This window comes from Tursiops truncatus, chromosome 3, assembly GCF_011762595.2.
Source record: "Tursiops truncatus isolate mTurTru1 chromosome 3, mTurTru1.mat.Y, whole genome shotgun sequence".
NCBI classification, from domain to species: Eukaryota; Metazoa; Chordata; class Mammalia; order Artiodactyla; family Delphinidae; genus Tursiops; species Tursiops truncatus.
This window is the reverse complement of record NC_047036.1, coordinates 117,052,958-117,076,351: the sequence shown is the minus strand read 5'-3', so window position 1 is coordinate 117,076,351 and position 23,394 is coordinate 117,052,958. Positions and strand designations below refer to the sequence as shown.

Here is a 23,394-nt window from a genome sequence, read left to right as displayed (position 1 = left end):
TGCCACAACTACTGAGTCTGTGATCTAGAGGCCATGAGCCACAACTACTGAGCCCACGTGCCACAACTACTGAAACCCGTGTGCCTAGAGCGTGTGCTCCACAATAAGAGAAACCACCACAATGAGAAGCCCTCACACCGCAACAAAGACCCAACACAGCAAAAAAATAAATAATAAATAAATAAATAAATTTATTTAAAAAAAAAAAAAGGAATGTAGGGACTTCCCTGGTGGCAGAGTGCTTAAGAATCCACCTGCCAATGCAGGGGACATGGGTTCAATCCTTGGTCCAGGAAGATTTCACATGCCAGGGAGTAACTAAGCCCATGAGCCACAACTACTGAGCCCACATGCCACAACTACTGAAGCCTATGCACCTACAGCCTGTGCTCCACAACAAGAGAAGCCACTGCAATGAGAAGCCCGCGTACTGCAATGAAGAGTAGCCCCCCTGCTGGCCGCAAATAGAGAAAGCCTGCACACAGCAATGAAGACCCAGCGCAGCCAAAAATAAATAAATAAATAAATAAATTTCTTAAAGAATGTATATATACATATAATTGAATCACTTTGCTGTACAGCAGAAATTAACACAGCATTGTAAATCAACTCCAATAAAAAATAAATTAAAATTTTAAAAATCATGAGTCTAAATGATATTGCCAAAGGAATAAGTATAGATAAAGTAGAAAATAAAACTAAGGACCGAGTCCTAGAACACACAATAATGAAGAATTTTGTCCAGTGAAGAAACCATGGCAAAGTTAACAGACAACAGTTAAGGAGAATATAGTTGCAATGTCTGAAAAAACAAGCAACTAATATCTGAAAAAATAAAAGAAAGCAACAACGAAGAGACAGGAATGGCAGTGGTGATACAGACAACTGACCAAAACAAAAAAAAATCCAAAGAAAATATGTAAAATAAAATACAATCTTCCCATGTAATCCTCTTTATTAATATTAATAATCACAGATATGAAAATTTATATAAAATGATAGAACACTTTACATCTACCAGAATGGCATAAAGATGAAATCTAGTAATTACCAACATGAGAAAGAATGTGGAGATAAAGGAAACATCAGGAATTGCTATTGAGAGTCTGATGCAGCCATTCTGATAAAGATCAGCTGGAGGGCTTCCCTGGTGGCGCAGTGGTTGGGAGACCTTCTGCCAATGCAGGGGACATGGGTTCGAGCCCTGGTCCGGGAAGATCCCACATGCTGTAGGGCAACTAAGCCCATGCGCCACAACTACTGAGCCTGTGCTCTAGAGGCCGCAAGCCACAACTACTGAGCCCGCGTGCCACAACTGCTGAAGCCTGTGCGCCTGGAGCCCATGCTCTGTAACAAGAGAAGCCACTGCAGTGAGAAGCCCGCGCACCACAACGAGGAGTAGCCCCTGCTCGCCCCAACTAGAGAAAAGCCCGTGCACAGCAACGAGGACCCAACGCAGCCAAAAATAAATAAATAAATAAATTTATTAAAAAAAAAAGATCAGCTGGAGCTACTTAATCAAATTGAATAAAATATTCTATGAGCCATCAGCTTTATTCCAGTATTATATATAAAAGAAATTCTTATACAGGTACATACAGGGATACAAGTATAAGGATGTTAATTTCTGCATTTTGTCAAATAATGATTCTCAAAATGTTAAAAACATAATTCTTATACAAACTGATAGTAAGCTGGTCAGTTTTATTTAACTCATTGATAATGGAACCCATAACATGACAAACCCAGCCAAAGATAATATGATAAGTGTGAATTTTATAATCAGGGGATGGGAAGAACGCTAAAATAAGATTTCTAAGTTAAATTCCAACTGGTTGGGCTTCCCTGGTGGCACAGTGGTTGAGAATTCACCTGCCAATGCAGGGGACACGGGTTCGAGCCCTGGTCCAGGAAGATCCCACATGCTGCAGAGCAACTAAGCTCGTGTGCCACAACTACTGAGCCTGTGCTCTAGAGTTCGTGAGCCACAACTACTGAGCCAACGTGCTGCAACTACTGAAGCCTGCGCGCCTAGAGCCCGTGCTCCACAATGAGAGAAGCCACTACAATGAGAAGCCCGCGCACCGCAATGAAGAGTAGCCCCCGCTCGCCGCAACTAGAGAAAGCCCGCGCACAGCAACGAAGACCCAACACAGCCAAAACTAACTAAATAAATAAAATAAATTTTTTTTAAAAAATTCCAAACTGGTTAATGTCCACGAAGACCAAAAAAACTTTGGTGATTAATTGCTCTGCTTGACAGATAATAAATCATCATATAATAATTGGTTTTGCAGAACTGAAAAAATTCTGAGCCCTAATCAACTGTGCAAACATCCCTATACAAAATAGGAAACCTTAGAGACTTCCCTGATGGTCCAGTGAGTAAGACTCCATGTTCCCAAAGCCAGGGGGCCTGGGTTCGATCACTGGTCGGGGAACCAGATTCCGCATGCATGCCGTAACTAGGAGTCCGCAGTCTGCAACTAAGAAGTCTGCATCGGGACTTCCTTGGTGGTCCAGTGGTTAAGGCTCCGCACCTGCAATGCAGGGGATGTAGGTTCGATCCCTGGTCAAGTAACTAAGATCCCACATGCCATGTGGTGTGGCCAAAAAATTAAAAAAAAAAAAAAAAGAAGTCCGCATGGCACAACTAAGAAGTCTGCATGCCGCAACTAGAAGATCCCACATTATGCAACTAAAAAAAAAAAAGATCCCCCATGCCACAACGAAGATCTCGCATGCCACAACTAAGACCCAGAGCAGCCAAAATAAATAAGTTAATTAATTAAAAAATAAAACAGGGCTTCCCTGGTGGCGCAGTGGTTGAGAGTCCACCTGCTGATGCAGGGGGCGCGGGTTCGTGCCCCGGTCCGGGAGGATCCCACATGCCGTGGAGCGGCTGGGCCCATGAGCCATGGCCGCTGAGCCTGCGCGTCCGGAGCCTGTGCTCCGCAATGGGTGAGGCCACAGCAGTGAGAGGCCCGTGTACCGCAAAAAATAAATAAATAAAAATTTAAAAAATAAAACAAAACAAAAAAAAATAGGGAACCTTATAGAAAGTGCTCAAAAATTATTTTTAAAGGTTATCTTTTTGCTTTGTTACCATGTTTTGGATATTTTTCTTAATTCCTCCATGTGATTATGAATAATTCTAAAATACTGTTCATCATTAAAAGGTGGTTCAATTGCAGGTTTTGTTGTGATGATGGCTTGACCATATGCATAGATAAAGCAAAGGGTATTTACTAACACACATTAAATCTTTTTGTATGGTCAATAAATTCAGAGCCATACTGCGCTGAGCAACTACTAGGTCCACAGAATTAACTGCTGTTTGGACATTACGTAAGGAATCTAAGATTGCATTTCCAATAGCCTCTGTCTTTCAGAGATGCTGTTATTACTCTTGCTTGCTCATCTATTCCAATGCTAGAAAACCAAAACCAAGATGTTTATCTCAATCAAGTTCTGTCTTTAGCACCAGTAAATGTGAGTAAATTCTCCTTTCCTCTAGATTTCCAAAATTTGCTAAATTCCCAGCCTGCCAGTAAGTAACATTCCTTATTCTTTGTGAGGTTAGGATCCATAGGCCCAAATGAATAGACCTCAGACCAGATTCTTAGATGAGCTTCTTAGGCACTAATTCCACATATGAAATACAATTCATGTTTCTTTTTTTTTCTTTTAATATCTATTTATTTTTGGCTGCATTGAGTCTTAGTTGCTGCACACAGGATGTTTCATTGTGGGTGCACGGGCTCTTCCTTGCAGCACACAGGCTTCTCTCTAGTTGTGGCATGTGGGCTCCAGAGCACATGGGCTCTGTAGTTGTGGCATGAGAGTTCAGTAGTTGTGATGTGCGGGCTTAGTTGCCCCGCAGCATGTGGGGTCTTAGTTCCCCAACCAGGGATTTAACCCACATCCCCTGCATTGGAAGGTGGACTCTTAACCAATGGACAACCAGGGAAGTCCCCAACTCATGTTTCTTGATGATAGTATTGTCAAACCTAATAAAATTAAATCTGATTTCAAATATGATACTTTCAGTGTGGTCTTGATTGCACAAAATTTTTGTCAACATAATTTGATTTGTCCAGTTTTTAGAAATCATATTTTTTAAAAAGACAGATTCTGATGGAAGCTATTGCATAAAAACTAGAAGGAAATTCTGGTTCCAGGGAAGGTGAAGTAATCACATTCCACCTTGTACAGATGCATCCTCCCACCGAAAGAAACTATAAATGCTATATAAAATGCATGGAGTAGCTATCTTAGATTTCTGAAAAGTTAATAGTAGCAGGCAGATTTGTGAAAATACCAAAACTCTGAAGTTCCACTGAATCAATAGTGTTTGTCATTTTCCTCCTCTGATACTGCCCAGCCTGGACTCAAAGGCAGCCTGAAACTCAGAAGTGCACACCAACTGTAGACAAAGAGTTCCATTAGAATCTTTCTCTTTCTAGTCTTGGAACCAGAATTAAGAGGACCACACCTCAGACACAGTAGGGGAATTCTTTTTTTTTCTTTTCCCCCTCTTTCTTGCTTCATCCACAGGTGTCAAAACTCTGAGGAAGGGGAAAACTTCTCTGCAATGAAAGGATCTGTGATCCCAAGAACATGAATCAAATCTCTGTTGCTTTTTACAAATCATTCTGTCATCTGTCTACTTGGTCCTGAATGCAGACACCATCATTGGAAATATGTGGCAGAGAAGGGAAACTGAAGCCTCAGCTTTCAGACTGAGCAGAATAAAGAAAAAAGAATGAAAAGCATTGAGGACAGTCTCAGAGACCTCTGGGACAACATTAAATACACCAACATTTGAATTATAGGGGTCCTAGAAGAAGAAGAGAAAAAGAAAGTGTCTGAGAAAATATTTGAAGAGATTACAATCAAAACCTTCCCTAACATGGGAAAGGAAATAGTAAATCAAGTACAGGAAGCACACAGAGTACCATACAGGATAAACCCAAAGAGAAAAACACCGAGACACATATTAATCAAACTATCAAAAATTAAATACAAAGAAAAAATATTAAAAGCAGCAAGGGAAAAGCAACAAATAACATGGAAGGGAATCCCCATAAGGTTAACAGCTGATTTTTCATTAGAAAGTCTGCAAGCCAGAAGGCAGTGGCAGGACATATTAAAAGTGATGAAAGGGAAAAATCTACAACCAAGATTACTCTACCCAGCAAGGATCTCATTCAGATTCGATGGAAAAATTAAAACCTTTACAGATAAGCAAAAGTTAAGAGAATTCAACACCACTAAACCAGCTTTACAACAAATGCTAAAGGAATTTCTCTAGGCAGGAAACACAGAGAAGGAAAAGACCCACAAAAAGAAACCCAAAACAATTAAGAAAATGGTACTACAAACCTACATATCGATAATTACCTTAAATGTAAATGGATTAAATGCTCCAACCAAAAGACATAGACTGCCTGAATGGATACAAAAACAAAGACCCGTACATATGCTGTCTACAAGAGACACACTTCAGACCTAGGGACACATACAGACTGAAAGTGAGGGGATGGAAAAAGATATTCCATGCAAATGGAAATCAAAAGAAAGCTAGAGAAGCAATTCTCATATCAAATAAAATAGACTTTAAAATAAAAACTATTACAAGAGACAAAGAAGGACACTACATAATGATCAAGGGATCAACCTAAGAAGAAGATATAACAATTGTAAATATTTATGCACCCAACAGAGGAGCACCTCAATACATAAGGCAAATGCTAACAGTCATAAAAGGGGAAATCGACAGTAACACAATAATAGTAAGGGACAAATCGACAGTAACACAATAATAGTAGGGGACTTCAACACCCCACATTCACCAATGGACAGATCATCCAAAATGAAAATAAATAAGGAAACACAAGCTTTAAATGACACATTAAAGAAGATGGACTTAATTGATATTTATAGGACATTCCATCCAAAACCACAGAATACACTTTCAAGTTCTCATGGAACATTCTCCAGGAGAGACCATATATTGGGTCACAAATCAAGCCTTGGCAAATTTAAGGAAACTGAAGTCATATCAAGTATCTTTTCCAACCACAATGCTATCAGACTAGACATCAATTACAGGAAAAAAAACTGTGAAAAAATACAAACACATGGAGGCTAAACAATATGCTACTAAATAACCAAGAGATCATTGAAGAAATCAAAGAGGAAATAAAAAAATACCTAGAAACAAATGACAATGAAAACACAATGACCCAAAACCTATGGGATGCAGCAAAAGCAGTTCTAAGAAGGAATTTTATAGCAATCCAATCCTACCTCAAGAAACAAGAAAAATCTCAAATAAACAACCTAACCTTACACCTAAAGCAATTAGAGAGAGAAGAACAAAAATCACCCAAAGTTAGCAGAAGGAAGTAAATCATAAAGATCAGATCAGAAATAAATGAAAAAGAAATGAAGGAAGTAACAGCAAAGATCAATAAAACTAAAAGCTGGGATCTTTGGGAAGATAAACAAAATTGATAAACCATTAGCCAGACTCATCAAGATAAAAAGGGAGAAGACTCAAATCAATAGAATTAGAAATGAAAAAGGAGAAGTAACAACTGACACTGTAGAAATACAAAGGACCATGAGAGATTACTACAAGCAACTATATGCTGATAAAATGGACAACCTGGAAGAAATGGACAAATTCTTAGAAAAGCAAAACCTCCGAGACTGAACCAGCAAGAAATAGGAAATATAAACAAACCAATCACAAGCACTGAAATTGAGACTGTGATTAAAAATCTTCCAACAGGCTTCCCTGGTGGCGCAGTGTTTAAGAGTCCACCTGCCGATGCAGAGGACGTGGGTTCGTGCCCCGGTCCGAGAGGATCCCACATGCTGCGGAGCGGCTGGGCCCGTGAGGCATGGCCACTAAGCCTACGCGTCCGGAGCCTGTGCTCCACAACGGGAGACGCCACAACAGTGAGAGGCCCACGTACCACGAAAAAAAAAAAAATCTTCCAACAAACAACAGCCCAGGACCGGATGGCTTCACAGGCGAATTTTATCAAACATTTAGAGAAGAGATAACACCTATCCTTCTCAAACTCTTCCAAAATATAGCAGAGAGAGGAACACTCCCAAACTCATTCTACGAGGCCACCACAACCCTGATACCAAAACCAGACAAAAATGTCACAAAAAAAGAAAACTACAGGCCAATATCTCCGATGAACATAGATGCAAAAAACCTCAACAAAATACTAGCAAACAGAATCCATCAGCACGTTAAAAGGATCATACACCATGATCAAGTGGGGTTTATCCCAGGGATGCAAAGATTCTTCAATATACGCAAATCAATGTGATACACCATATTAACAAACTGAAGGATAAAAACCATATGATCATCTCAATAGATTCAGAAAAAGCTTTTGACAAAATTCAAGACCTATTTATGATAAAAACTCTCCAGAAAGTAGGCATAGAGGGAACCTACCTCAACATAATAAAGGCCATATATGACAAACCCACAGCCAACATCATTCTCAATGATGAAAAACTGAAAACATTTCCTCTAAGATCAGCAACAAGACAAGGTTGCCCAGTCTCACCATTATTATTCAACATAGTTTTGGAAGTTTTAGCCACTGCAATCACAGAAGAAAAAGAAATAAAAGGAATCCAAATCAGAAAAGAAGTAAAGCTGTCACTGTTTGCAGATGACATGATACTATACATAGAGAATCCTAAAGATGCTACCAGAAAACTACTAGAGCTAATCAATTAATTTGGTAGAGTAGCAGGATACAAAATTAATGCACAGAAATCTCTGGCATTCCTATACACTAATGATGAAAAATCTGAAAGAGAAATTAAGGAAACACTCCCATTTACCACTGAAACAATAAGAATAAAATACATAGGAATAAACCTAACTAAGGAGACAAAAGACCTGTATGCAGAAAACTATAAGACACTGATGAAAGAAATTAAAGATGATACAAACAGATAGAGAGATATACCATGTTCTTGGATTGGAAGAATCAACACTGTGAAAATGACTACACTACCCAAAGCAATATACAGATTCAATGCAATCCTTATCAAACTACCAATGGCATCTTTCACAGAACTAGAACAAAAAATTTCACAATTTGTATGGAAACACGAAAGACCCCGAATAGCCAAAGGAATCCTGAGAAAGAAAAATGGAGCTGGAGGAATCAGGCTCCCTGACCTCAGACTATACTACAAAGCTACAGTAATCAAGACAGTATGGTACTGGCACAAAAACAGAAATATAGATCAATGGAACAGGATAGAAAGCCCAGAGATAAATCCATGCACATATGGTCACCTTATCTTTGGTAAAGGTGGCAGGAGTATACAATGGAGGAAAGACAGCCTCTTCAATAAGTGGTGCTGGGAAAAATGGACAGCTACATGTAAAAGAATGAAATTAGAACACTCCTTAACACCATACACAAAAATAAACTCAAAATGGATTAAAGACCTAAATATAAGGCCAGACACTATAAAACTCTTAGAGGAAAACATAGGCAGAACACTCTATGACATAAATCACAGCAAGATCCTTTTTGACCCACCTTCTAGAGAAATGGAAATAAAAACAAAAATAAATAAATGGGACCTAATGAAACGTAAAAGCTTTGGCACAGCAAAGGAAACTATACACAAGATGAAAAGACAACCCTCAGAATGAGAGAAAATACTTGCAAACGAAGCAATTGACAAAGGATTAATCTCCAAAATATACAAGCAGCTCATGCAGCTCAATATCAGAAAAACAAACAACCCAATACAAAAATGGGCAGAAGTCCTAAATAGACATTTCTCCAAAGAAGACATACAGATTGGCAACAAACACATGAAAGAATACTCAACATCACTAATCTTTAGAGAAATGCAAATCAAAACTACAATGAGGTACCACCTCACACCAGTCAGAATGGCCATCATCAGAAAATCTACAAACCATAAGTGCTAGAGAGGGTGTGGAGAAAAGGGAACCCTCTTGCACTGTTGGTGGAAATGTAAATTGATACAGCCACTATGGAGAACAGTATGGAGGTTCCCTAAAAAACTAAAAATAGAACTACCATAGGATCCAGCAATCCCACTACTGGGCATATACACTGAGAAAACCATAATTCAAAAAGAGTCATGTACCACAATGTTCATTGCAGCACTATTTACAATAGTCAAGACATGGAAGCAACCTAAGTGTCCATCGACAAATGAATGGATAAAGAAGATGTGGCATATATATACAATGGATATTACTCAGCCATAAAAAGAAATGAAATTGAGTTATTTGTAGTGAGGTGGAGGGACCTAGAGTCTGTCATACAGAGTGAAGTAAGTCAGAAAGAGAAAAAAAATACCGTCTGCTAACACATATATATGGAATCTAAAAAAAAAAAAAAGTTGTGAAGAACCTAGGGGCAGGACAGGAATAAAGATGCAGATGTAGAGAATGGACTTGAGGACACGGGGAGGGGGAAGGGTAAGGTGGGACAAAGTGAGAAAGTGGCATCGACATATATGCACTACCAAATGTAAAATAGATAGCTAGTGGGAAGCAGCCGCACAGCACAGGGAGATCAGCTCGGTGATTTGTGTCCACCTACAGGGTTGGGATAGGGAGGGTGGGAGGGAGATGCAAGAGGGAGGAGAAATGGGGATATACGTATATGCATAGCTGATTCACTGTGTTATACAGCAGAAACTAACACACCGTTGTAAAGCAATTATACTCCAATAAAGATGTTAAAAAAAAAAACTACAGACCAATATCCCTGATGAATACAGATGCACAAATCCTCAATAAAGTACTAACAAATTGAATTCAACAGCACATTAAAAGGATCAAGTGGGGGAATTCCCTGGCCGTCCAGTGGTTAGGACCCTGTGGTTTCACTGCTGAGGGTGTGGGTTCAATCTCTAGTTAGGGAACTAAGTACGATCCCACAAGCCAAGAGGCATGACCAAAAAAAAAAAAAAAAAAAAGTCAAGTGGGATGCACCCCTGGGATGAAAAGATGGTTTGTCATATGCAAATCAATAAATGTGATACTCCATATAAAATGAATGAAAGACAATGTGATCATCTCAATAGATGCAAAAAATTTCTGAAAGAATTCAATATATTGGGCTTCCCTGGTGGCGCAGTGGTTGAGAGTCCGCCTGCCGATGCAGGGTACACGGGTTTGTGCCCTGGTCCAGGAGGATCCCACATGCCGCGGAGCGGCTGGGCCCGTGAGCCATGGCAGCTGAGCCTGCGCGTCCGGAGCCTGTGCTCCGCAACGGGAGAGGCCACAGCAGTGAGAGGCGCGTACCGCAAAAAAACAAACAAACAAACAAACAAAAAAACTAACATACAGAACAATGGAACAGAATTAAGAACCCAGAAGTATACCCACACTTACATGGTCAGCTAATTTTTGACAAGGAATGATGAATACTCAATGGGGAAAGGATAGTATCTTCACTAAATAGTGCTGGGAAAACTGGATATTCACATGCAAAAAAAATGAAATTAGACGCCTTTCTTACACTTTTCACATATATTAACTCAAAGTAGACCAAGAGATTAAATGTAAGCAATGAAACCATTAAACTCTGAGAAGAAAACATAGGGTAAAAACTCCTTGACATAGATCTTGGCAATGATTTTTTGGATATCACACCAAAAGCACAAACAAGAGCAAAAATCAACAAATGGGACTACATCAAACTAAAAAGCTTCTGCACAGCAAGAAAAACAATCAACAAAATGAAACGGCAGCCTACAGAATGGGAGAGAATATTTGGAAACCATACATCTGATAAGGAGTGAATATCCAAAATAGGTAAGTGGCTCATACAACTCATTAAATAAAAAAATTTTAAATGGGCAGATACCTTGAATAGACATTTTTCCACAGAAGATATACAAATGGCCAACATGTACATGAAAACATGCTTAACATCACTAATCATCAGGGAAATGCAAATTAAAGCCATAATGCGATATCACCTCATATCTGTTACAATAGCTATTATAAAAAATAACAGGAAACAAATACTGGTGAGGATATGGAGAAAAGGGAACTTTGGGGCACTACTGGTTGGAATGTAAACTGGTGCAGCCACTATGGAAAACAGTATGGAGGTTCCTCAAAAAATTAAAAACAGAACTACCATATGACCCAGCAATTCCATTCCTGGGTATTTATCAAAAATAAAAAAACCCTACCAATTCAAAAAGATATATGCACCCCTATGTTCACTGCAGCATTATTTACAATAGCCAAGATATGGAAGCAACCTATGAGCCCATTGATAGATGGACAAAAAGATGTGGCTATATATATATACATATATATATATGCAAAGGAATATTACTAAGCCATAAAAAGAATGAAATCTTGCCATTTGTGACAATATGGATGGATTTAGAGGGTACTATGCTAAGTGAAACAAGTCAGACAGAGAAAGATAAATACCTATGATTTCATTTATAAGTGGAATCTAAAAAGCAAAACAAATGAACAAACACAGCAAAACAGAAACAGAGTCATAGATACAGAGAACAAACAGGTGGTTTCCAGAAGGGAGTGGGGCAGGGGCATGTGGGAAATAGGTTAGTGAGATTAAGAGGTACAAACTTCTAGTTACAAAATGAATGAGTCACGGGTATGAAATGTTTAGTGTGGGGAATATAGTCAATAATAATATAATATCTTTGTATAATGACAGATGGTAACTAGACTTATGGTGGTGGTGATCATTCAACAGAAATGTTGAATCACTATGTTGTGTGCCAGGAAATAAAATAGTGTTGTAGGTCAATTATACTTCAAAAGCAAACAAAACTCATAGAAAAAGAGGTCAGGTTTGTAGTTACCAGAGGCAGGGGTGGAGTGAGGGGAACTGGATGAAGGTAGTCAAAAGCACAAACTTCTAGTTATAAGACAAAAAAGTACTAGGGATGTAATGTACAACATGTTAAATATAATTAATACTGCTTTATGTTATACATAAAAGTTGCCCAGAGAGTAAATCCTAATAGTTCTCATCACAAGGAAAAAAAATTTTCCGTTTTCTTTTATTTTTGTATATATATGAGATGTAGAAGTTCACTAAACTTATTGTGGTAATCATTTCATGATGTACATAGGTCAAATCATTATGCTGTACATCTTAACCTTACACAGTGCTCTATGTCCACTGTATCTCAATAAAACTGGAAGGAAAAAAATGTTTAAGGAAAAAATGACCTGGCTTCCAGGTTCCTGCAGAATGCCAGCGACCTAAATTTGAATCTCTCCACCCATCCTAAAAACAAACAAATGAACAAAAAGGAAAGCTAGGGAATTCCCTGGCGGTCCAGTGGTTAGAACTCGGTGCTTTCACTGCCAGGGGCCGGGTTCAATCCCTGGTTGGGGAACTAAGGTATCCAGTAAGCCATTTGGTGCAGCAAAAAAAAAACCCAAACAAACAATAAAACCACCTATGACTGCAACATAATTTGGAGGCAGAGAATATTATAAACTTCATTTTATATATAAACCGGTAACTATACAACCCAAATCGGCAGATCCAGTTACAAAGCCATGCTACTGAAGAGAGGCCAAGATGGTAAAGAAGATCAGGGAGCAGCAGAATCCTACCAATGGTGGAAGACAGATAAAGTCACCACCAGAAAAAGAGTCCCAGCTTGAGTGGAGAAACGCTGACAATAGGTCTCAGATCTGGTGGATGAGAGGAACTGAGGACTCTAAAAGAAATTCTTGAAAATGAGACCGGAAATGGAAATCTTTGAAAGGCATCTTGTCCAGAGGAAAGAGATGATTTGAAGGGCAGGTATCCCTTGAGGGCTTGATGGTGAAGAGAAAGAAGGAAACAAGGAATGAAAATGAAGACTACCAGGGAAATGAAAGAGAGTCACAAAATCAGAAGACACATCAACCTGGGCTCCACTCGCAAAAAAGTGCCTTCTATTTGGAAAAAATGCACTACATTCTACCAACAGAAGAGGGCACTCTCAAACTAAGAAACCTGATAAAACACCCAACTGCCTGCCTCATTTGCAATTGCTGAAACTGGATAGTAGACATTTCAAAATGAACAGAAAATAGTAGGTATAATATTATATAAAGACAACAAAAAAAGAGAATAATTTTTTTTTCAAAACTAACCATGAGACAAGAAAACTCCAGCCTGATTTAAATAACCTTAAACAGTCATTTGGTGATATGAAAAAATACTGTGAATCAGAAAAATAACTCAGAACAAAACTGGACAAAAACAAAAAGATATAAGACAAGGCTTAGTCAAAATCAAAAGAAACTGATCAAAAAGAAAAATCATCTCAGGGAAAAAAAAAGACTAAATTATAAGATGTCCAGGGGAAGAGATTTTACTTAAAATATAATAACTGGTTTTGACAGAAGGAATTAAAACAGCCAAGAAAATAAAAATAAAATTAAGAAATCAGTAAGAAGGATCAGAGAGAAAGTGCTAGATAGAGAGGCAATTAGAAGATCCAGTATATATTACAGTCCCTGTAGAAGAAAAACAAAATAATGAAACCGATGTTAATATTCAAGAAAACTTCCTGGAAATAAAACTTCAATCTACACATCGAAAGGGTCTCCCAAGGACCAAAGAAAATTGATATGGAATGGTCAACTGTGAGGTATCTTAGAAAATCAATTAGATTTGAAAGAAAAAAATCCTCTGGGCCTCAGGCAAAACGACCAAATCATTTAGGAAGGAAAAGAAAAGAAGTGAGAACCAAGATTTTATATCCAGCCAATCTGTCCTTTAAGTACCAAGGCTATAAAAAATCAGTATTAAATATGCAAGAACTCAGAATACTGTACTCAGGAGCCTCGTTTGAGGAATCTACTATAGAATGAGTTTCATCCAAATAATACTCATCATGATGGTGAGTATTAAATATACTAATGAGTTGTAGATCTGCAAGTAAAATAAAGGTGGTGACAAGGGTGGGAAAAGAGTATGCAAATTGTTTTCTAAAAACAATATGACTCAAACTGGAAGAGAGGAAAGGGAAAAATGGAATAAAATAATTGATCTTTATATAAGTAATAGGAGGGAGTCAAGATAGAGCTGACAAACGAAATAATACAGCCCACCTATGGAAAAGTTATTTGAGGACTTAGAAAAAATACAAGTATAACTGATAATTATTGGAACAAAAACACAAATATTACTTAACGTCAAAAGTAATCTTAAAAGTAAGTGGGTTTTACATTTTCATTTTTTTTTTTTTGGCGGGGGTGGGGGGTAGGTTGTTTTTTAGCACTTCCTTACTTCCTGGAACTACTAGGTGAATCCAAAATGCTCTAGGCTCATCTCTATTTCCTGCCCCAGTCCTAGCACCAGCCATTTCTCCAACGAACCCTGGTTCCTAGTCGAATGGGAGCTGAACACCTGCTGGAAACCTGGTCGCTTTGGTGCTCTCGTCAGAGGAGGAGTCTCAAAATGCTTTCTCGAAGCGGGATCACTGGGAAAATGAAGAATGCTGGTATTGCAAAAGGGATTAATGGGAAAATGAAGAAGGCCGGGACAGCAAAAGGGATTAATGGGAAAATGAAGAGGCTGGGACAGGGGCAAAAGGGCTGGTGAGCGCCCGCGGGTCTCGAACCACTCTTGGAAGGGTGGTTGAATCACAATGCAGTCGAAGGAACCGCTGAGCTATAGCCAGCCCGACTTCAGACTCTGGATTATATCCCCTTGGCTGTTGAGAAACAGGTGCGTCACAACAAACCAACCAAAGCAGATACGATCCAGGCTGATTTAGCGTGCTCCCCCACCCCCAGTCCAGACACTCTGAGAGTGCCCATCTGCCGACACACAACAGTGAGAAGGACCCAGGTCTCCCCTACCTCTTAGTGAGCTCTTCCGCAGTTGCTTCCGGGCTTATTCCCTCCTACCACGCGGCAGTCACCAGGTCCACCAGTCTCTGGACTTCTGGTCCAGCCTCTACGCTCTCCCGACAACCACAGAGGGCCGCTCACTCTGTGGTCTAAACAACTTTCATAGTGCCTTGAGTCAGGAGAGTGGAATCTTTACAAGCTGCTAATTGTTACTTCAGGCGTTATCTTGGAACTTTGCAGCTAAACCCCACAGCTCCTCTTCCAGGTGTTATACAGTTCCCAGGTGTCATATAGTGTCACTCCTTCTGTTACTATTTTTAAAAAATTATTCTAAACTGCACAAAAACACCCTATTCCTTTCACGTATACTGTAAACAGCCACAATTCCTACTTTTCTCCAGTTAACCATGACTATGATTTCAGTGTGTACTCCTCCAGTTTTTTCCCTCAATCTACGTATTTAACTGTACACACAACAGAGTTTTGACTGGCAGGGGTGAAGGGTGGGCTTATTGGGGATTGGGTTGTTGGGTATTCTGTTACACTTAACAGAATGTCTTGGAGATCTTGTCAGTACACACACTAGATCTAATTCATATATATTGTAATGGCTGCATTATACTCAAGTATAAATGTACCGGTTTTATTTTAAATGTTTCACTGTTATAAACATAGCTGCAATAAACATCCTTGTATGCATATGTACACATAAGCAAGTCTGTTTTTAGGATACTTATATGAGTAGAATTGCTGAATTAAAGACTTCACATTTAAATTTTTGGAGGTTATGGGAGAGATGTGAGAGGCCCTGGGATGCCTGAAGTCACAAAATCTGAAGCCATACACATCTTTTGTTCCCTAAATACTTTAACTGGCAATTCCACCAGAATGTAAATTCCATGACACTTGGAACCTTGTTGCCTTGTCCCAGAAGATACTACCAGGGCCTAGAACATGTTCAGCATCTCAGCACTCACCGAACGAACTCATGTAGGCCGGTCACAGGCATATGACTCAACCAGAATGCAAAATTTCCTTCGATTTTTAGAAAGACCGCAAACATCAATAAAGCTTCTCTTCCAGAGTTTGGAGTTCTCTAGGATTGCTCTGGGGTCCTAAATTTCCATCCCATCTCCTTCCTCCCCCCGCTTTTTTTAATTCACCAGCTTGAACCCCTCCAAATATCCATGACCTAGACAGAACCCTCCAAATATCCATGACCTAGACCCCTTGGAAACTCAAACCACTTGCCAGTCCCAAGAGAATTTAGAGAAAATGGACTTCAGAATTGCTTTTTAGTAGAGATGACCAGAAGTCAGATTCCACCGGTACCAAAAAGGGAAATCGCTTGAAGCCAAGTTGAATTAGCTACCTGAAGAATGAACACTGAACCACGGAAGGAACTCAACTCATTGTTACATTCTCTAGCCTGCCTTGACAGGGGGAACAAAAGGACCCAGTTGACTAGGGTAGATTCTTACCCAAGGACCTGTAGAACACATAATCCTGCCAAGGAAAGCACCAACTAATATGTCCGCAACTGGCCAACGAATATTGTATGAGAAATTTTGAGCCAGTCCTTGAACCAGTAGATAAAGACACATTCAGTGTTTCCATTGGCAAGATTCTGCATCAGAAATAAAATTAGGCAGGGAATTCCTGGTGGTCCAGTGGTTAGGACTCCGCTTTCACTGCTGAGGGCTCAAGTTTGATCCCTAGTCAGGGAACTAAGATCCCACAAGCCGCGCAGCACGCTGCCCCTCACCCCCGCCCCCAAAAAAAGAAAAGTCAGCAAAAGAGATGCCTAACAGCAAGGGAATTTTGCACAAAAGTCCAAAGGAGAGTATGGTGCTTTGGGGGACCCACAAGTGGTTCAGATGCTACATAAAGGTGTCCAAAGGGCTAGATAAGGCAGAAAATGTCAACAAGCCATATGGTAGCAGCCTTGTTAGCCCAAGCAGAGCCCACTTTTCAAGGAACAGAAGCAACTAAAGTTTTACACAATTCACCTGTTTGAAGCTTGTGTAACTACCATTTGTTTTTTTACTTTAAGGAACTGACTTTTTTTTCCATCTGCATCCCTAGGGCCTAGCACAGTACCTGATGTAGGGAACATCAAAATTGTTTTTGCTTTAGTTAGCCAGTCTGTACCATCTAATTCTCAAGTTAGACCCAACTTGAGGCAAGGCAGCTTCTCAATAGTTCTCAGTGGGGCTAGGTGGGGGAGGAATTATGCCCTGCCCCCCTCCAGGAACACAGACATCTTTCATTGTCATAACTTGGGGAGAAGGTGCTATTGGCAACTAGTGAGTAGAGGCTAGAGATTCTCTAGACACCCTACAATGCACAAGGGAGCCTCCACAACAAAGAATTACCCAGCCCAAAATGTCAACAGTGCAAACACCGAGTAACCCTGTGCCTAGCCTAACTGCAGAGAGTTAGGAAAACACTAAGTTTTCAACCCTGAGCTCTGCTGTTCCAGAAACAGAAGATCAAAGGAGGCTAAAATTACAGGAAAAGTTATATTCAAACTCCTCCAGACACAGATCACATCAGAGTAAAGTATAATTCGTGTTGAAGGCACCTAGAAAAAAAGTGACAGGGCTCAAATGAAGGGAGAAGAATAAGTATGGGGAAGAAAAAACAATACACAGGGAAAAATATGGGATGTTCCCACCAAATGTGAAATAGGCCCAGTCAATGCTATTTATTATACATGTTGAACAGCCTCTGAGACCCAAGGGCTCCCATATGAGGTTTTCTCCTTTTTCTTTTTTGCATCAAACAGGTTCTTCCAAGAGCCTGCTTACAAGGAAGACAAAAACAGAGTAATCCTCAATAAAATGAAACAAATAGGAAAAGCTGAACAGTTTACATATGAAGAACAAAGGTTAAAAAACTCACCAGACAAAAACCACACCAAACACTCATCCCATTTAATTTCCTGTTACATGCTCTGAGGAAGCTGAGAACACCAGGCCCCAAGGCAGCAATGCTCCTGAGGCTCTAGCTTAGGCTCCCTCTATGTGACAGTTTCATGCACACGCACCCGCACATACCAATGACCCAGGCAGAAGTACACATGCATGCACAGGTGGCCGGAGAACCACGGGGCGGGACTGGGGGAGAATGGCAAAAGGAGGGGCCAGGCAAGGATATGCTATCAACTGGAAACTGGGGACCCAGAGAACCCTTCTGCTGTAGGCTAAGCAAGAGTAAAAATTAAAACAAAGGCAGAACACAGGGTAAATGTAGGATGCTCAGATGAGATGGACAGATGAAGAGGGAAAGATGCAAGGGGAGTTTCCGGAAAGCAGCCTCAGAAGAGGTGGTTTTTCTTTATTGGGAACTCAGATGATCAGACGTCCTCTGTCTCCAGTGAAATACTGAGGCTGAAGGAACATGCCACAGCACATTCCTTTGCATCCTGTGCTCTCTCCCAAGGTAGAGGGAAACCACAAACACCCACCCTCTAGCCCTCCCCACTGCCACTCTTAAGGACTTTCCCCAGTACCTCCCAAAAGATGACGCCCACACACACAAAGTTAGGCCTGGCAAAAAGCCAAGCATAAAAAGCCTCAGTAACTCTTCTTGGTGGAACCAAAGCCAGAGAAGCCCATCACAGCTGCCATCTCATCATCCTCCTCAAATGTCAAGTCCTCCTCAGCCCTCCTTTTCTTCTCCTTCTGTTTCTCTTTCTTGTAGGCCTTGGCCTTTTCCTCCTAGAAGGGAAATCACTCAGAATCAGTTCAGACTCGTGAGCCAAATGTTGAAAGAGATAGGTGAGCTTCCTTTCTATCTTTAGAATAAAATAATTAAAGACAAGTAAAATTTCAAGAGCAGAGGAAAAGCCACAGTAAAGATCATAAGGGACAAGAAAGAGAAGTTTTAGCCTGTGGAAAGCATTTCTCAATCCTACATCCCAGTTCATCTCTAGTTCTTAACAAGGTGATGGGAGTAAAGCCACATAATAGGAACTAACATTTTGGGGCATAGAGTACAAGCCAGGAACTGGTCTAAGTGCTTTATGTGTATTATATACTAAGATCTTGAATATGAGGAAACAGAGGCACAAAGAGGTTATATAACTTATCCAAGATTCACAGCCAGTATGTGAAGGAAACAGAACTCTGACCCAGTCAGCCTGGTTCCACGGGCCTGCTGGGGACTAGGTGCATTTAATTAATCACTCCTGTAGTTTAAAAAAAAAAAAAAAAAAGTATGGCCCAGAGAGTCCAGAAAAAAAGGATAGGTTTAGAGCCATTTCCTTCAGATTATGAGAGTCCCAAACAAGGGCAATAAATGTCCCCCTTAATGTACAGAAATGCAGGAGATACAACTCTCCTCTGGGGATGGAAGTGGAATGAGGAAGAGAGCCTACCTCTTCTCTGAGTTCCTTCATCCTTTCCTCAAAATCATAATCCTTCTGCTTCTCTTCCATCTTCTTCTTGTTGACTTCAAAACGTTTCTTCACCTGATCCAAAGTGGAACGTTCCACACGCATAGACATGCCCAGGTTTCGCTGATCTGGGTAGGGTCAACAGTGAAGAAGGTAAGGTTGTTAAGACATCCTAAGTCCCTCAAAAAGTCTTTTCCTGACATTAAAAAAAAAACAAAAAACAGACTCATAAAACACACAGTAAAAATAATTAGGGCTAAAAAAAATTTCCCTGGCAGCAGCCCCAGATAACAAGATATACGCAGCTTTCAATTACCCTTACTGAGCAGATAAACACCAGTAGGGACAGCTGGGCCCTGGAGAAGACCATGGTCTGGGCTTGTTGACAGCTTAGAACAGATACTCACCTCATGGACCCCAGAAACATTAAATAATGAAGTAAAGAATGACCTATGCTGAAGCAACTAGAGAATTCCCCAGACACTGAAAAAGAGGCCCAATAGTAACTACCCTTTCCCGCACCCCACCTCCAAAACTCAAATCCAGCCCCAATCACAAACTACCTCCAAGTCTTACGTTTCTTTCCATTAATGTGATCCAGGAAGTTGATGGAGTCTTTCACCACACAGTCACAGACATTGCAATAGTATCTAGAAAACAGAAAGAAATAGCACTATGGTCACATCTGGTTGTAAGGATTTTATCGTTTTCAACCAAAAAACTCATTATTTTTAGGTAAAATTTCTTTTTAGAAGCAGCATTCTCATTTCCACAAAGCCTTGGCTCTTGGAAGAGTGTGGCTGCCAACTTCCAAGATGGCCCCCACAATGATCCCACACTCCTGGTATTCCTACCCTATATAGGCCCTTCCCAATTTGCACAAGCGTTAGTCTGTGTGATCAACAGAATGTATCAAAGGTGATTCTATGTCACTTCCAAGATTAGGTTATGAAAAAACATGGATTCTGTCTTAGTCTGTTCACGAGGATCACGTGCCCTGGGGAAGTCACTTGCTTTGTTGTGAGCAGCACTATGGAGCGACCCATGGAGCATAGAACTGAGGCCTCCAAACCACAGCCACGTGACAGAGCTTGGAAGCAGATCCTCCAACCCCACTTATACCTCAGATGAATGCAGACGCAGCAGACACCTTGATGACAGCTTTGTGAGAGACACTGAGCCAGAACCACCTAGGTAAACCTTTCCCAGGTTACTTCCCCACAGATACTGTGAGCTATCCATTGTTTTATGCTGCTAAATACTGGGTTAATGTATTAATTTAAATAGCAATAGATAACTAACACAAAGAGGAAGGACAACAGTGGATTTACTCAGAGCAGCAGCTCAGAAAAGTGTCACTCATTGTTATCTGTGTTATGCTCCTGCTGGAAAACCTAACTGGACAGAGAGGTAGTGGTGAGCAAAAAGATGAAGAGTTCTTGTGGGACCCTTCTTCCTAAAGGTTATAGCCTTGGTCTAGGAGGAAGGTGCACAACCAGGAAATCCATAACAGCTACAACCTTTGCAGCCAGTCTGGAACCTCAACCCCCTTTATTCACCATCAACAGCTCCTGGGCTCCATTCTAGCTTCACCTAATTTCTCCCCTAGAAATCTCCTCAGTAGTCCTTTTGTTCATTTCTTCCTCTGGCAGGAGAACAAATAATCCCTTTTAAGATATTAAGAAGTAGTTACAGTGCTAATATGAAGACGCCTACAGAGTGACCCCTCTTAGAGACACTATTATGTTAACTTGAGACCTTGGAGGACAATGGATGGAATTACAGGAAACAAGGTTGTTATTCTAAGGCCAGGTACCCTGCTCAACACTTCCTAAAACCAACGCAGTTTATTAGACTTACTCCTGGCTGCAGAGAAAGATGAAAAGCCACTCACCCTCCCATCTCAGACTGTGGGGTGGTCTTGGTAATGACGATTGTCTTCCCAAGTTTGGATTCCAGGTCCACCTTGTAGTCCCTATGCCGGAGAAGCTCTCGCTTGACTGGCTGCACTGGTTTTCCTGAAATATAATGGGGAAGGAAGTCCCTTCATTATTAGAGTTCCTTAACCAGAAAGGAAAAGAAACGCGTGAAATCCAAAATCCTGAGGTTTACTTTCATGTCTTTTTGAAACCTGAAGCAAGGGACACAACAGTCACTTCTAGCAGCAGCTAAGGAGAAGCTCAACACAGAAAAAATGACAAGCAATCCCTAACTCTCTACATCTTTCCTCCACTTCAAATCCAACGAGTCTAAAAGCAATGTGTTTTTTGTTGTTGTTGTTTTTGCGATATGCGGGCCTGTCACTGTTGTGGCCTCTCCCGTTGCGGAGCACAAGGTCCGGACGCGCAGGCTCAGCGGCCATGGCTCACGGGCCCAGCCGCTCCGCGGCATGTGGGATCCTCCCAGACCGGGGCACGAACCCGTGTCCCCTGCATTGGCAGGCGGACTCTCAACCACTGCGCCACCAGGGAAGCCCCTAAAAGCAATATTTTTTATTCATTAATTAACTGAATTGAAGGGAGGAGCTCTGAATTTTCACAAAAAGCAACCTTTTAAAAGAAGAGTAAGACCACTCAATAGTGCTTTCAAACAGATATCCCAAGCATAAAACAGAAAGGAATCTTCTGAGAGCTGGGAAAACTTTTAAAGGGGACCAACATTTAGGAAATATCTGTTATATGTCAAGTACTATTGTACAAGTTACATAAAAACCAAAAGTTAGATTATGCAACGTGGTGTAGAAGTAAAGCAGAAGAAAAATGTACAGTTTGAAAACAGATGAGAAAATAAGACGTTTCTTTTTATACAGTGGAATCTCTAGGAGAGAAGCACCAACTCCCTGACATAGTATAACGCACAGAGAACAGCACTAAGCGCTAGGTTAAACAATACCATGTTCCCTGCTGCTCTTCAAAAGCAATAATACAAAGCAGCAAAATACTCCTTCTCCTGTCACTAGTAAGGATCCCACTCTCTTCTCTGTACTTGAGGAAAGTACGAAATGAGCCAAACAAAGGTAAGGCAAGGAAGCAGAATCACAGAGCTGGAAAGCACCTCAAAAGCACTTCAGTCCATCTCCTCGCTCTCATACCTGAAGAAACTGAGGACCAGGGAGGCAATGCTCTGCCAAAGGTTACACAAGAAATGAGGACAGCGCATTTCAACTCCCCACCCACTCTCCAACCATTGCATCGCCTCTATAATACACTTAGCACTTGATGGAGAAGGCACCCACCATCCTTCTTTTCTCTCTCTTCCGTGAGCCTCTTCTCGGCGAGCTTCTCATATTCATCTTTGTCCCACTTTCGGCGAAAGTCCAAGTTTTTTGTCTGGGGGGAGGAAAAAGCGCTTGAGATTCGTCGCTAATCGTGTCCGACTCCTGGAAAAACGGAAGCGCGTCCTCGCTGCCAAGGCGGCCCCGGGACCTGGGGAAAGCGAAGCCTCTCCGGACAGCACCAGGAGGCTGAGGTTGCCTCAGGACCCCAACCAGAGCCCTCCCCGATTCCGCTGACCCTGTGCCAGGGCCTTACGAAGAAGCTCTTGAACTGGGGCCATTAGATTGCGAGGAGGTGTCGGGAAGTCAATCGGGTGCAGAATACTCGGCGCCGAGAAGCCACCCCCGACCCCCCACCCCCAGCCTCCTCACAACACCTACCCCACTGCCCGACGCCATCTTCACTTCGAAGTGAATGGGAAGCCGGAAAATGCCGTAAAAAGCGGCCTTGAGCCGTAAAGCAAGCTTGCCTCCAATAAGCTTAGACTCTCGTGTTCTAAACGAGCTAAGCACTGGAGGGCTTCTAAAACAGGATTGTCGGCCCCGCCCCCGCGCCAAAGAAATAGCGCATGCGCAAGGAAAGTTTGAAGCAACACGGAAGTAAGGGCGCCTGGAAACGTTTTTGCCGTGGCTTTCAAAACAAGCGTAGATTCAACTTGTCTTTTTAACCAAAGAGGAAAATGAGATTCGGATCAGTGCTCTCTGATCTAATCTAATCAACCTGCGTGCACTGCCAAGAATTTCCAAACCTTCTTTAAGGCTGAAGCGCCGTTATAGGGGCTCTAGATGCACTAAAAATATGGCCCCAAGAGCGCCGAACTG

At 41.0% G+C, this 23,394-nt stretch overlaps 1 protein-coding gene and 1 pseudogene across 1 annotated transcript; both read right to left on the bottom strand.

Annotated features, from left to right (window-relative positions):
- The window catches only part of LOC101318946 (protocadherin alpha-1-like), a 50,289-nt pseudogene extending 33,005 nt beyond the window's left edge, over window positions 1–17,284 (bottom strand).
- Window positions 17,285–17,814: 530 nt separating this feature from the next.
- On the bottom strand, window positions 17,815–23,073 carry ZMAT2 (zinc finger matrin-type 2). The gene is made up of 6 exons (XM_019924564.3): window positions 22,954–23,073; window positions 22,534–22,627; window positions 21,193–21,316; window positions 19,875–19,948; window positions 19,281–19,426; window positions 17,815–18,621 (listed from the first exon to the last, which is right to left on the bottom strand). Exons 1-6 carry the CDS (start codon window positions 22,969–22,971, stop codon window positions 18,478–18,480), a joined length of 600 nt encoding a protein of 199 aa, XP_019780123.1. The 5' UTR covers window positions 22,972–23,073; the 3' UTR covers window positions 17,815–18,477.
- Window positions 23,074–23,394: the final 321 nt, after the last annotated feature.

Bases quoted from the DNA above. Each gene is read 5' to 3' on its own strand.
- ZMAT2 (XM_019924564.3), bottom strand. The intron at 19,427-19,874 runs GTAAGACTTGGA...GACCCTACCCAG, and splicing joins TCACATTAATGGAAAGAAAC to ATCAGCGAAACCTGGGCATG. The intron at 18,622-19,280 runs GTAGGCTCTCTT...TTTCCCTTCTAG, and splicing joins TGAAGGAACTCAGAGAAGAG to GAGGAAAAGGCCAAGGCCTA.